We start from the raw sequence: 13,391 nt of genomic DNA, 5'->3' as shown, positions 1-13,391 counted from the left end.
ACCACCCAGCTCGCCCGGGCTTACCCATGTCCTACTCCCAGAGCAGCATGAGCTCCGCCAATGGCATGGTATTTTCGCAATCGCAAATGGGCTCCTTCAACGCCTCCCAGTCGGTCTCCTCCACCCCTCGAGCTACGCCTCCCCCGAAAGGGTCGCAACAGTCGATGTCCTTTGGTTACTCGAATGGCCTTCCGCACGGCCCTCGGTCAAGTTTCGCAGGTTTTGAGGACATGAATGGATATGGGACAATAATGTACCATGAAGAGTTCAAGCCTCAGATTTACAGGGTCAGTTTTTCGTCATCTGCGCATCTTCGATCCCTCAAACGTTACTGACTCGCTTTGATGTGTCGACAGGCCGTGTACTCTAACGTCTCCGTCTACGAAATGGAAGTGAACGGAGTCGCTGTGATGAAACGTCGCTCCGACTCGTGGCTCAATGCTACGCAGATTCTCAAGGTTGCTGGTGTGGTCAAGGCGCGGAGGACAAAGACACTAGAGAAAGAGATTGCAGCTGGCGAGCATGAGAAGGTTCAAGGAGGGTATGGTAAATACCAAGGAACCTGGGTCAACTACCAGAGGGGCGTGGAGCTCTGCCGTGAATACCACGTCGAAGAATTGCTGCGACCCCTTCTTGAATACGATATGGGCGGCACAAATGGTACGGCGCAGGACTCACTCGACACCCCGACAAAGGAGCAAGCAATGGCTGCGCAACGGAAACGCCTGTACAGTGGGATGGATAACCGCGGCATGAGCCAACCTCAACAAGGCACATTCTTCCAGAACATCTCTCGCACGGCTGCGACGGCGGTAAATGCCATGAGCAAGGCTCGCTTTGACTCGCCTGCCGCTCGCGGAATTGATCAAAGGCGATCAAGTGTTATACGAAAGCCTTCGCACCAGATGAGCAGCCAAGATACCCACATACCTCTGAATAGTCAACAAAGCATGTATAGTGTGACGTCTGATGGTGGTTTCGGGAACAATTTCCAGAGCAACGGCCGCTATGCTATGCACGACGGTGCCAGCTTCGACCACGAGGAGGCAAATGAACCTCCGCGGAAGCGCGTTCGGTCTGCATCTCACCAGGCGCCGTCGTTTGGGATGCCCTACGAGCACTCGGCGGCTTCCATGGCTGAACCAACACCAACTGAGCCGAATGACTCCTTTTACCAAGATATGGATGTCTCAACATCGATAGTGGATGGTAGTAAGCGCGGGTTTGAGCCTTTGCCGCCCGCCACCACCCCGGAGAGGTTTCAAAAGATGAAGCTCATCATGACATTGTTCCTCGACAAAAAGACCCGCGATTTCTCCAGCCATCCAGCTTTGATGCAATTGACTGGGGAGGATCTGGAAATTCCGTTGGACGAATATCGGAACAATGCGCTACACTGGGCGGCGATGCTCGCTCGGATGCCTCTTGTCTATGCACTTGTCGAGAAAGGAGTTAGCATCTTCCGTTTGAACGGTGCAGGTGAAACGGCACTGCAAAAGTCCGTAGGAACGAGGAACAACCTGGATTATAGGAGTTTCCCGCGTCTACTGCAGGTGCTGGCTCCAACTATTGACATGGTCGATTACAGCGGGAGAACGATCCTTCACCACATCGCTGTTATGGCTGCTACCGGTGGTGGAGGTCATGTTTCTGCTAAACACTACCTGGAAGCATTGTTGGAATTCATAGTCCGCCATGGCGGTACGTCATTGAGCCGGCAAACGCCGAATGGTGCCACGGAAAATGGGCAAGGATTATCACAGGCTGGTGAGGTGATGACGCTCGGGCGTTTCATCTCTGAAATAGTAAATCTCCGAGATGACCAAGGAGATACAGCCCTCAACTTGGCTGGGCGTGCACGTTCTGTGCTTGTTCCCCAACTATTAGAAGTCGGGGCTGATCCTCATATACCGAATCACACAGGTCTTCGACCAGCAGATTACGGTGTTGGTGTGGACATGGTTGACGGTAACGCTCAGTCGCAGCAAGCTGGGAACGGGGGTGACTCCTTCATGGACCAGCTGGAGAAGACGAAGAAAGAAATATTGGATTGTAAGTGCTCCTGGATGAAAGTTGCGTATCAAAACTGACTTTAATAGCGACTGTGTCTCAAATCACATCAATTATCCAAGAGACATTGAGTGGTCTTGACAGAGATTTGGCCTCCAACCTGGCTAAGAAGCAAGAAAAGTTCGACCACTGGCACTCGAAGATTCGAGAGTCGGCCAAAGCACGACAGATCGAACAAAAACAGCTCGATGAGCTCAAATCCAAATCGTCCGACCGTATAGAGCTTAGTAGACGGTTTAAAAACCTGGAAAAGTCCTCTGATCACCTGCTGGTGATTCTGAAGGGGATCCAGGGCGATTCATTAGATTTGTCGAAGAAGTGCGCGATTGGGGACGCCGACAAAGAACACGGGCTCGACATTGCCGAGTTCGAGGCCATCTTCCCCGAAACATTCGACCCTGCCTCTGGATTCTCCGAGCAGCAGATGGCCTTCCTTCGCTCTCTCCCCACACCCGAAACCCTGCAACAAAAGGTCGAGAGTTATCAAAAGTTTAATGAGGATATATTGAATGAGGTCGAGCGCCTGAAGTCTAAAAACGTGGTTTTGGGCCAGAACTACCGGCGGATGGTCATGGCCTGTACGGAATGGACTGCCGAACAGGTGGATGAAGCTGCTGAGGGGCTGACACAATGTGTCAAGGAATTGAATGAAAACCCTGTCCCGGAAGATGAGGCTATCGAGATCTTGATGAAAGATCGTGGCCAGGACTGGTGAATTCTGTTAGGCGTGATATGAGGGAATGTTATGGTACATATGCCTGGTCCGAATCCCCTGATTCGTGGAGGCTTTTGGGAGCGATACAGCGATTCTTGTTTATTGTTGCTACCGGTTGGCTCTTGTAAATCAAGGAGCATTGTTTATACGGCAGGGCTGCGGTGTTTGAGCATGTTTGCTTGGATGTTTAACGCGTTGACGTCTGTATTTGCAGATACCCCCAGGGCACATATAATGGATTTTGACGGCTAGTCGGATGGCGATATACCCGACAGATGAATAGCTGTGCAATTGAATACAATCATCATCTCCTGGTCTTACTGCCTAATTGACCATTAATCAATAGTGCGTTTGCGAGTGTAGAAGTGCGTGGCCATAGCAACCATGGCGGTGGGAAGAGTGCTGCTTGCAGTTATAGCATACTGCCACGTCCTAGTATACGGCGTCACCGCCTGGCGATGGCTTATCGATAAACCGGCAGAAAAAAGTGCAAAAAAGGCACCAAGCGGGATGGCGGGGTTCTCGCGGTCTCGGGTTTAGTCCTTCTTTTATCTTCCCCAGTTGCTCCTTTGGACGTTTCTCCTCTGGCATCAGGTTCGCGGGGTAGTATCCTCATACAGGAACGCACAGGACATGTTATACTGAGACTATCGTTCCTGTCAATTCATCCAAAAACCCCGACTTGAGGGTCTCTTGCCGTCTTATTAATTCAGTCGCATAGAAGCCTAGTCGGAAGATCGCATTGATTCCCAGCAGCACACAGCTATTTTTGCTCTTCACTTAACGCATTAAACGATACCCCGTGACCATCATTATGGCCGACGCTACTGTCACTTACCCCGCGTCTCTGGACACCCTGTTCGACGAGTCATCCGCGCTTCGGGAACAATATGACCCCATCCGCCTGGCAGATGCGGATATAGTGCCCCTCCTGCAGCTGCCCTCTGCAAAAGCAGTCTTCGGACATGACGCAGCAGATTCGGAAGCTCTCGGTCGTGTCTCTCGCAAAGAAATCCCCTACACTACTTTCTTGACGGAAAAGGCAAAGGCTCTCGCCCAGACACCAGTGGATGGCTTGACCTCTGAGCAACAGCGCTCTCAATTGCTCCATATCGGTCTGGCGGCTCTGTTCGGTTTCTTGCAGTCGAATGTCACTGGTCCGCCGTTGGAGTTCAGCCCTGCTGATGTTATCGTTCCTGCTGGTCTGCGGCCGGATGCGGCAGCCCTTCGCGCCGTCCGTGATCATGTCATCCGGGACCTCTCGGTGGACGGTGAGGCCGCTTACAAGCTCACTCCTAATGTGGAACTGTTCGCCGTGGCAAAGGCTCTGCTGGTGGATGCTGACGCCCTGGTGACAAACGGTCCGTTGGTGGCTAGGACTGTGAGGGTCCGTGTCAACTTCCTTCACCAGAAGATGCTGTCGGAAGTCACTGGCGCGCTGCAAGATTCCATCTATGCCGATTTGGAGGAGCTCGAAAAGCTCGTTCTGAGCGACAAGTGCACTGCACAGGAGAAGGGTCGGTTCCTTCTCGAAAGAGCTACAATCCATACCCACCACAGCTTTGATGCGAAGGCCAGAAAGGATCTCGAACAGGCTGCCGCGGAACGGAAGTTCGAGTTCGCTCTGACTGGTAAGCTCGGAAAGAGAACCAAGTTCCAGGACCGCGATATCAGTCAGCTGGTTATCCTGGCCAAGAGCGCCGATGCCGCCGCGGAATCGGACGACAAGCCCTCTGTCCCCAAGAAGCTGGATCTCAATGATGACACTCTTCTCGAGTCTATCTCCTTTACCAAGCCCGATGGTCAGAAATCCGACGATACACAAGTGACCGTCCAGGAGGAGTCAAACCTCCCTCCTGCCCTGGCATCTCTCGATCCCGGCGACCAGCCCAAGCTTGACCCCGTCGACTCTGCTATCCTCCTCGCTTTCGCATCTGCCATCACAAACACCGCACCGGAGAACGGTCTCACCCGAGAGGAAACGCAGCCGTACGCGACCCGCGTGCTCGAGGGTGGCAGCTCGAACTGGCAGATCTACACTCAGGCCCTGCTGGTACGCAGCCGAGTCGAGGGCTACAAAGCCAGAACTGTCGAGAGATCCGTCCTGCAGATGCAAGCTCTCGTCGACCAGGTCATCGCCGACACCGCCACCTCCGATGAACAAGCAGGCACGTCCGTCGACGAGCCCACTACTTTCCTTCCTCGACCCGAGAAATCGGAATCCGCCTCCGCCGCCGAGCGTCTGGAGTACATCTGGATCCTGAGCTTCTCCACCCGCTGGAGCCTGGAGGCCGAGCTCGCCACCCGCTGGGTCAACCTTGGAGGTCTGCGCACTGCTCTGGACATCTACGAGCGTCTACAGATGTGGGCCGAGGCCGCTCTCTGCTACGCCGCCACTGAACGGGAGGACAAGGCCAAGTACCTCGTCCGCAGACAGCTCTACCAACCCACCGGCACGGACCCCGACGACGAGAACGAGAAGTTCGACGGACCCGAACTCTCCCCTCTCCCCGCCGATGCTCCCCGCCTCCTCTGCATCCTGGGTGACATCGACACCGACCCAGCCATGTATGAGCGCGCCTGGGCAGTCTCCAACAACAGATACGCTCGCGCCCAGCGCTCCCTGGCCCGTCATTACCTCAGCCTGAAGCCCCCAGCCCTCGACAAAGCCGAAGACGCCTACCTCAAGAGTCTCCACATTAACCGTCTCAACCACGGTGCCTGGTTCGCCCTCGGCTGCGTGCAACTGGAGCTCCAGAAATGGGACGACGCCATCGACTCCTTCACCCGCACCGTCCAACTCGAAGACACCGACGCCGAAGCCTGGAGTAACCTGGCTGCCGCGATCCTGCGCTCTCCCAAACCTGCAGAATCAACCGAACCCTTCCCCACCCCCATCACCGAGGCTCCCGCCAAGGCCGACGACGAAGAAGACGAAGAAGTCCCCAGCCAACCCGCCCCCGAGGACCCCTACAAACGCAAGCGTGAAGCCCTAGCGGCCCTCCAACGCGCCGCCCAACTCAAACACAGCGACGTCCGCATCTGGGACAACGTCCTCACAGTGGCAGCCTCAATTCCCCCGCCCTTCACTCCCTTCCGCGAAGTCATCACCGCCCAACGCCGCGTCATCGAGCTCCACGGCTCCAAGAACGGCGAGAAGTGCATCGACCTCCCCATCATAGGGCTGCTCGTCGACCACCTCGTCACCGCATACAACTACTCCGACCTCCTCATCTCCATCGATGGCGACGACTCCACTGCAAAGGTCGTCCGCAGCGGTACCATCGCCGGCCAGATCCTCTCGCTCGTCGATACCAGCATTGTGCCATTGATCACCCACTCCGCCCCGCTGTGGCTCCTCGTCGCGAGAGTCGAGGTGTTCCGCGAACGCCCGAGCATGGCCTTCGAGGCGCATGAGAAGGCGTGGCGCGCGACGGTTGCTTCGGCATCTCAGGGCGCGTTCCAGATGGCTGATGAGAAGAGGTGGATGGAGATTGTGCGGGCGACGGAGAGGTTGGTGCGCGATGGGTATGCGCGGTTTGGTCCGATGGATAAGGAGGGTACGGAGGAGATGGTCGCGAAGGATTGGAGGTTCAAGGCGAGGAGTGCGGTTAGAGGTATTCTGGGTAAGGGGAAGGAGTTTTGGGAGGATAGTGAGGGGTGGGCTAGGTTGAAGGAGTTGCAGAGTGAGGTGGGGAGTAATTAGTAGATGGTGATGATTGGTTGGTTGGATATGTGACGGATGTTCTAAAAGAAAAAAGTATTTTACTGTTCTTCTTTTTGATTGCGGTTGCGAGAGCAGAAGCAGCATATACATAGATCATTTATGAGAGTTCATTTGTTTATTTCATTCGGTTGAGTCTAATCTGTAATAGAGACTCAGGGTGCATTTACGGATCTATACTTGTAGATAACTAAGTACTCTCAACCTTCCTCTTCAACATCCCACAGAAACTCTCAAACAAGACCGTATCCCTTCCCTTCAGCCATCTCACAATCACCCTCACCCCCTTCTCATCAATCGCATCCTTCTTCACCTGCACCTTGAACCCCAGCGCCGCCTTCGTCTCGTCAGTCTCCCCCATCTCAGCCATCGCATCCGGGTTCTGCATCTTGCGACGCGCCTGTCGAGACCACACGTTCTGCATGGCGAATCCCACTCCTGTGGCGAGGTTCTTGCGCCAGAGCCATTGGACATGCAGGGCGGAGAGTTCGGTGTCTATTTTGCTGCTGATTTCGTCGATGGACTCGGACTGTGTCGTGAAGATGTATTCTGAGGGGAAGGGAAGGAGGTGTTTGGGGATGGCGGTGGTGCCTCGGGCTATGGACTAAATGGTTGTTAGGTTTAATGTTTGGGGGAATGGGATATAGAGGGATAGATCGTACGACTGTCGGACGGAGATCGGTCCATGACCAGGCGATGGCCCATCTTCGGGTCTTGTTGCCCTGAACGAATTCGGTCACGGCGTAGTTGTTGTTCTTGTGTTCGAGGAGCGTCTCGATGAGGACAGATACGCTGCTTAGCTTGCCGAGCATGGTGGTGTACCAGATTACTCGCTCGCGGAGGTGCAGGCTTTCCTCGATCATACGTGTGATGAAGGCGATTTCGCCGCCTGTGGTCACCATTTCTACCTCGGCGCCGGTGCAGGCCTGTTGGGGTTAGTGAGGAGGATGGAGGAGGGAGAGGGTTGGTATACTGTGAAGGGAGGTCGCTCTTTGGCTTCTGCGGAAGCTATTAATTCAACGCGCGAGGCGTAGAATGGGGGATTGCACATGGTGAAGTCGAGTCTGTATTGGGTTAGTTGTATAGGATAGTAGGAGTGGGGGTTGTAGTTACCTGTCGACATTGAGCTTCGAGTCTAATGGAATCAGCTCATCCTTCGGGTCAGTCTGGATGATCTCAATGCGAGACTCGAGTTTGTTCGCAGAGACTGTATCTCGCGATGTTCGGATATTGTCATTGTCGATGTCTGCGTATGTGAGTGAGTGCGCAAACAGTATAGTCTGTGAACATACCTGTTGCGACGAAGCGCCAATGAGGTCGCATGGAACAACCTAGCAGAGGGTAGATGCTGCAACATCCTGTCCCACTGCACTAGTGGGTTAGCGACCGAGTTCTCCGAAGGTGGAGTGGTGATTTACATGTCAAGTCCAATAACTTCTCGGTCAGGGTTATAGTTGTCACGGTATTCATCGCCAGTGGTGTCGAGCAGGTCTTGCAGCCACAGAATGTAGTTGAGTCTATACTGGGGTTAGATGCATTACACCATGCAACTAGTCCATAGACAGGCCATTCATTTACCTATTCGGGACCTGCACGTGTCCTTGTTAGCTGCAGGAACGGACATCGGCAGCAGCTGGCAGACGTACCGGTGGACACAATCGATTCTCCGGAATCTCGACTTTCAGCTCAAAGTCGCGTTGCAGCAGACTCTTGGTCAATTGACTGAGTACGTGTCAGTGGCAATTGAAGCTACCGTTCAGGTTAGTCTCCGACCCACCGAACAGCGTCCGGGTCGCTAAAGTCCAGCTGCCCATTGGATTTCAAGCTGGAGAAGTTTTAGTGAGTTGGAGATGAAAAGGAACACACAGGTTGCACCGAATGGAACTGACTACTTTGCAAACTCGGGAGACTGCAAGGCAAGGGCCGTGAAGTCAACCTCATCCTTGTAGATATTGCGTGAGGCCCTCATTGTGTGCTACTAGTGGTGAAAAAGTTAGTGCCTTGTGCCACTGGTCAGGGACGGGCATCGTGCACAGTGGACTGTGTGGTGCTGGACACAACCAATGGCAGCGGGTGGAGCTTACCGGAAATCCTCCCCCGATACGGTAGAAGCACGCTATCGCTGGGCGACCTATCGCTTGCTTTCGAGAAGAATGCCCAGACGGAGTCTCCGAGACGGCGTTGGCTGAAAACAGGGAAATTCTGGTGGTGCGGCAGAGACAAGATCACGGAAGGCTGAATGGAAATGGCCGGTATTCCGTAATGAGTGACGACGTCTTGTGCCCGAGGCGATAAGGCTGGGAAGAAGAGGGGGAATTCACTCAGGCACTCAGGCAGTGATGTCATGCTCGCGTTGGATTTCATCTGCCAAATCTACTGCCCGATCTAAACTACTACTATGTACTCTTCCTCCTCTCCAATGCATCTTTGGAAAGTGGAAACTGGTTTTTCTTGCACGGCGGCTGCTCTGACCTCTGGATCTGACCCCCGCCGATCCGCCGATCTGAAACATCAATTCATTCAGCGGTTCCAGGCAGCATCGCAACCGATAAGTTTCTAGCTCCATCGGCCTCGTGTGGTGGAGCCCAGCTTTCTTTCCCTCCCCCTCATTTTCCGTCCCTACAGGGCGACTGCTCCAACAATTGTTCTGCTTCCCCTCCTCTTCTTCCCCCCCCAGTCCCTCATTCTCTCCCTGAGGCTGTCGATCTGGTTACGCCCGCCATCATGGACAAGTTTAAGCATAAGATCGAGAACTTGGAGGAGCAGTTCAAAGGTCGTTCTTGTCTCCGCTGCTTTGAATCCCACTAACCGCCCTCCCTCCCGACAGAAACCCACATCGAGGAGAAGGCTTTCCACCTCAAGCACAAAGTCGGCAAGTTCTTCAACATTGTCAACCCCAATCATCGCCATGATGAAGCGCACGAGAAGGCTACCGATGCGAAACGAACCGCGATTTCCGAATCCCACCGCTTCAAGTCGTTTGCGCCCATCCGTGAGGGTAACAAGGTCAAGTGGTACGTCGATGCTCTGGACTACTTGTGGGCTGTCTCAATGGCTCTAGAGGAGGCCAAAGAGACCATCTACATTGCCGACTGGTGGTTGTCTCCTGAATTGTTCCTCCGGAGACCCCCGTTCATGGCCCAGGAATGGCGGTTGGATCAGATTCTCAAGCGTCGCGCCGAGGCGGGCGTCAAAATCTACGTGATTGTGTACAAGGAGGTTAGTCAGGACGTCTTTCGCCTCGCGAATGGGGTTGCTAAAAGGGACTAGGTCAACCAAGCATTGACTTGCAACTCCGCTCATACCAAGCACGCGCTTCGCAATCTCTGTCCCGAAGGAAGCCCTGGTTACGGAAACATCAAAGTCCTGCGCCATCCGGATCATAACATCTTCGAGAATGCAGCTGACATGACCTTGTACTGGGTGAGTACGTGTCCAAAAGCAGCCGGCAGCGCGTGCTAACTTCATCAGGCGCATCACGAGAAATTCATTGTCATCGACTACGCATTGGCGTTCATTGGAGGTATTGATTTGTGTTTCGGAAGATGGGACGCTCATCAGCATCCCCTGGCCGACGTCCACCCCTCGAACTTGCGGAACGAGGTCTTCCCCGGACAGGAATTCAACAACAACCGCATCATGGATTTCCAGAGCGTGGGCGACTGGCAGGCCAACGAGCTTAGCAAGGCTGAGTATGGTCGAATGCCTTGGCACGACGTCGCCATGGGTGTGATGGGTGACTGTGTGTATGACATCGCAGAGCACTTCGTCCTGCGGTGGAACTTCATCAAGCGGGACAAGTACAAACGGGACGACAGTGTGGACTGGCTGATGCTGGAGGGTCGTACTGGAGACGACGAAGATCTGGTTGCTGTTCAGCGTCCGAAGTTCCCGTGCGGCGAGTACCTGCAGCACCCTCTTACGCCTCTCGACACGAAGCCGCTCGGCCAGCAAGGCTTTGCACGGGCGCAGATCGTGCGCAGTAGCGCCGACTGGAGCAGTGGAATTCTGACGGAACATAGCATCCAAAATGCTTACAAGGAGATCATCAGTCAGGCTCAGCACTATGTCTACATTGAGAATCAGTTCTTCAGTAAGATTGTTCACCCTGAGCACTGCACCAACTGCTAACCCCATCAAGTCACTGCCACGGGAGACAAACAGGCGCCCATCCTCAACACCATTGGTCAGTCCATCGTCGAGGCCGTTGTCAGAGCTGCCAAGGAGGGAAGAAAGTTCAGAGTGATCATCGTGATTCCCGCCATCCCTGGATTTGCGGGAGACCTCCGCCAGAATGAAGCGACAGGCACCCGCGCCATCATGGACTACCAGTACAAGTCGATCTTGCGCGGTGAACACTCCATCTTCGGCCAGATTTCCGCCCAAGGCGTGAATCCCAGAGGTAAGGTGCACTTTCCGTCCGTACGAGACGCAAGCTGACGTAGCTAGAACACGTTTTCCTGTTCAACTTGCGCGCATACGATCGCATCAACAAGACTCCTGCTCTGGTCAAGTTGGAGTCCGAGGCGGGCGTGACTTACAACGATGTTCAGCGTGGCATTGCCGAGTCTATCATGAGTGACAGTGTCCACCCGGCTATCGGCAAAGAGGGCGACAAGCATGAAGTGGGGTATGACAACGCAAAACAGGAGAAGGAGGTTCGTCTCGCACGGCTGCGCAAGTACGAGGAGCAGCATGAGCGTCACAAGGAGCTGGAGGGCCTCAAGGGTAGCGACTCCGTCGCCCACACTACCATGCTCAATGGCGGCAAGATGTCCGATGAGCCGTGGGAGGGCAATCCTGAGGACGAGAAGGAGAATTTCATCCAGGAAGAGCTCTACGTGCATGGCAAGGTGTGCATTGTCGATGACCGTGTTGTCATTTGTGGAAGTGCCAACATCAACGACAGAGTATATATCCCCCGTCCTGAACCTTCATATACGCGATACTGACCGATAGCAGTCCCAACTTGGTTACCATGATAGCGAGCTTGCTATTGTTGTTGAAGACCAAGACTTCATCGGCAGCACCATGGATGGCAAACCGTACAAGGCCGCCCGTGTCGCTGCCACGCTCCGTCGCCAGCTCTGGCGGGAGCACCTTGGCCTGCTGCCCGCTCAGAACTATGACGCTTCTGAAGACCCGAATGCAAAGCCCCCCTACATGTGCATGAACCACATCCTCGAGGGACCCGAAGACGACTTCGTCACTGATCCTATGAGCGACGAGCTCTGGGAGATGTGGACCGGCCGCGCCACCGTTAACACCGACATGTACCGCATGCTATTCCGCGCCGACCCCGACGACAACGTCCGCACATTCGACGACTACGACCGAATCTGTCCCCGCGGCATTAAACAAGGCCACTTGTTTGATCCCTTCCAGCCGGTCAATGAAATCCGCGAGAAGCTGGATAAAATCAAGGGCCATCTGGTCTGGATGCCACTGGAGTTCTTGAAGGATGCCAACATGGCCGAACCTGGATTGGCGGTGAATCAGATCACAGAGGTGATACTACCTACCTACCACCTACTTACCGATTTATGTGTGAAACATGAGCTAACGTATCACAAATCTCATCTACAGAGTATCTACACCTGAGAAGAATTTTGCCCCCAGCACGGGTACCGATTGTTAATCAACAGGTTGTACTTGCTTTACATACCTAGTGCCTAATAGTACATACCAATATCATACCCGCCACCGACGCCACAGACTAAACCTCGAGGAGCAAAGAAAAGGAGAAAAACGAACCGTCTAGAAGATTACCTACATAGAGACTAGACTAACCTCCACCCCGAAAGGGCCCGTGCCCACACCACGGATCAGCCAGACCCTCCTGCCATTCCATCCCGTCTCATCCCCATCCCCATCCCAAGCCCATGGTCCATCCATCCATTCCATAATTCTATATCCATCCTACTTAAATTCTAATGATCCATAGTGCCCAACTCAACCCACCCCTCCGGGAATAGTAAGCAAAGTAAGCAATGAAAGTTTACCTGCGATGCGGAGTACATGAACCTTCCACGCAAGGGGTAGTAGTAGGAGTAGTAGTAGTAGTAATAGTAGTGGGTGAACGAGAAGGGAGAGAGAGACTGAAAGTCCGAGGAAGTGAAAGAGATACATACCTAAGACCAGCAACCAAGAACAGTACATACATAAATACATACATACATCCCCAAGCATGTCTATCCCAAGTATCTTACCCCGTGAATCAAGAAAAAGTGGATAAATCATCCATACCTACCTACCTACCTACCTACTTACCTACATGTTATTTAGAGAATTCCCTGAACTCTAATTGCAAGGGATGTTTTATTCGGAACCACCATCCACCCTTCTCCTTCTCTCCTTCTCTCTCTCTCTCTCCCCACACATGCATATCGTCCTATTTCCCACTTTGGTATTCGGGATTTGATATCTCACATACTTTAGTGTAGGGCTTACAGTAGGTAGGTAGGTAGGTAGTTACCTGGTAAGCAGGCAAGCAGGCCTCACTTATTTCCCCTTCCATACTTACATTTACATACATACATACATACATACATACATACATACGTTGCGCATACATGACAGACACATAGATGGATAGATAGCCCCGGTTATGTTTCCTGGTAATGAGTATCTAGTACTACTTAGAGTATGTATGTACTATGTAGATGATTCGGTAGTAAAATAATGATTAAAATAAAACAAAAGCCTAAGAGAGAAAAAGTCGACGACCTTTTACACGCCACGACTTCTACTTACTAACTAAACTCATCTAAGTAACTGTAGAGTAATTACTATCCGTAGGTTGGTTAGGTAGTATTTATTTATTAACTAGTCAAACTACTAACAAACCAATCAACTATATCCTCAAGTGATATTTATTTATTT

At 53.0% G+C, this 13,391-nt stretch overlaps 4 protein-coding genes across 4 annotated transcripts; 3 read left to right on the top strand and 1 right to left on the bottom strand.

The window, feature by feature from the left end:
• Positions 1–47: 47 nt before the first annotated feature.
• On the top strand, positions 48–2,785 carry BO87DRAFT_316051 (putative APSES transcription factor (MbpA); the record flags this gene model as incomplete). The annotated part of the gene is made up of 3 exons (XM_025619720.1): positions 48–287; positions 357–2,052; positions 2,100–2,785. The coding sequence occupies 3 exons, from the start codon at positions 48–50 to the stop codon at positions 2,783–2,785; spliced, it is 2,622 nt and encodes an 873-aa protein (XP_025476495.1).
• Positions 2,786–3,327: 542 nt separating this feature from the next.
• On the top strand, positions 3,328–6,602 carry BO87DRAFT_341656 (tetratricopeptide repeat domain protein). Its single transcript, XM_025620709.1, has one exon. It carries the CDS (start codon positions 3,600–3,602, stop codon positions 6,489–6,491), a length of 2,892 nt encoding a protein of 963 aa, XP_025476494.1. The 5' UTR covers positions 3,328–3,599; the 3' UTR covers positions 6,492–6,602.
• A 67-nt stretch (positions 6,603–6,669) lies between these two features.
• BO87DRAFT_341653 (DUF890 domain protein) lies at positions 6,670–8,478 on the bottom strand (the record flags this gene model as incomplete). Its single annotated transcript, XM_025620708.1, has 10 exons — positions 6,670–7,113; positions 7,172–7,435; positions 7,483–7,573; positions 7,623–7,755; positions 7,802–7,875; positions 7,928–8,026; positions 8,088–8,098; positions 8,156–8,231; positions 8,287–8,334; positions 8,399–8,478. The coding sequence occupies 10 exons, from the start codon at positions 8,476–8,478 to the stop codon at positions 6,700–6,702; spliced, it is 1,290 nt and encodes a 429-aa protein (XP_025476493.1). The 3' UTR covers positions 6,670–6,699.
• Positions 8,479–9,142: 664 nt separating this feature from the next.
• pldA (putative phospholipase PldA) lies at positions 9,143–12,419 on the top strand. Its single transcript, XM_025624028.1, has 8 exons — positions 9,143–9,282; positions 9,337–9,728; positions 9,780–9,932; positions 9,981–10,602; positions 10,651–10,911; positions 10,959–11,419; positions 11,472–12,017; positions 12,096–12,419. Exons 1-8 carry the CDS (start codon positions 9,234–9,236, stop codon positions 12,108–12,110), a joined length of 2,499 nt encoding a protein of 832 aa, XP_025476492.1. The 5' UTR covers positions 9,143–9,233; the 3' UTR covers positions 12,111–12,419.
• The last annotated feature ends 972 nt before the right edge of the window (positions 12,420–13,391 follow it).

The sequence above is a fragment of the Aspergillus neoniger genome, assembly GCF_003184625.1.
Source record: "Aspergillus neoniger CBS 115656 unplaced genomic scaffold BO87scaffold_32, whole genome shotgun sequence".
NCBI classification, from domain to species: Eukaryota; Fungi; Ascomycota; class Eurotiomycetes; order Eurotiales; family Aspergillaceae; genus Aspergillus; species Aspergillus neoniger.
This window is presented reverse-complemented; position numbering and strand designations above follow the sequence as displayed.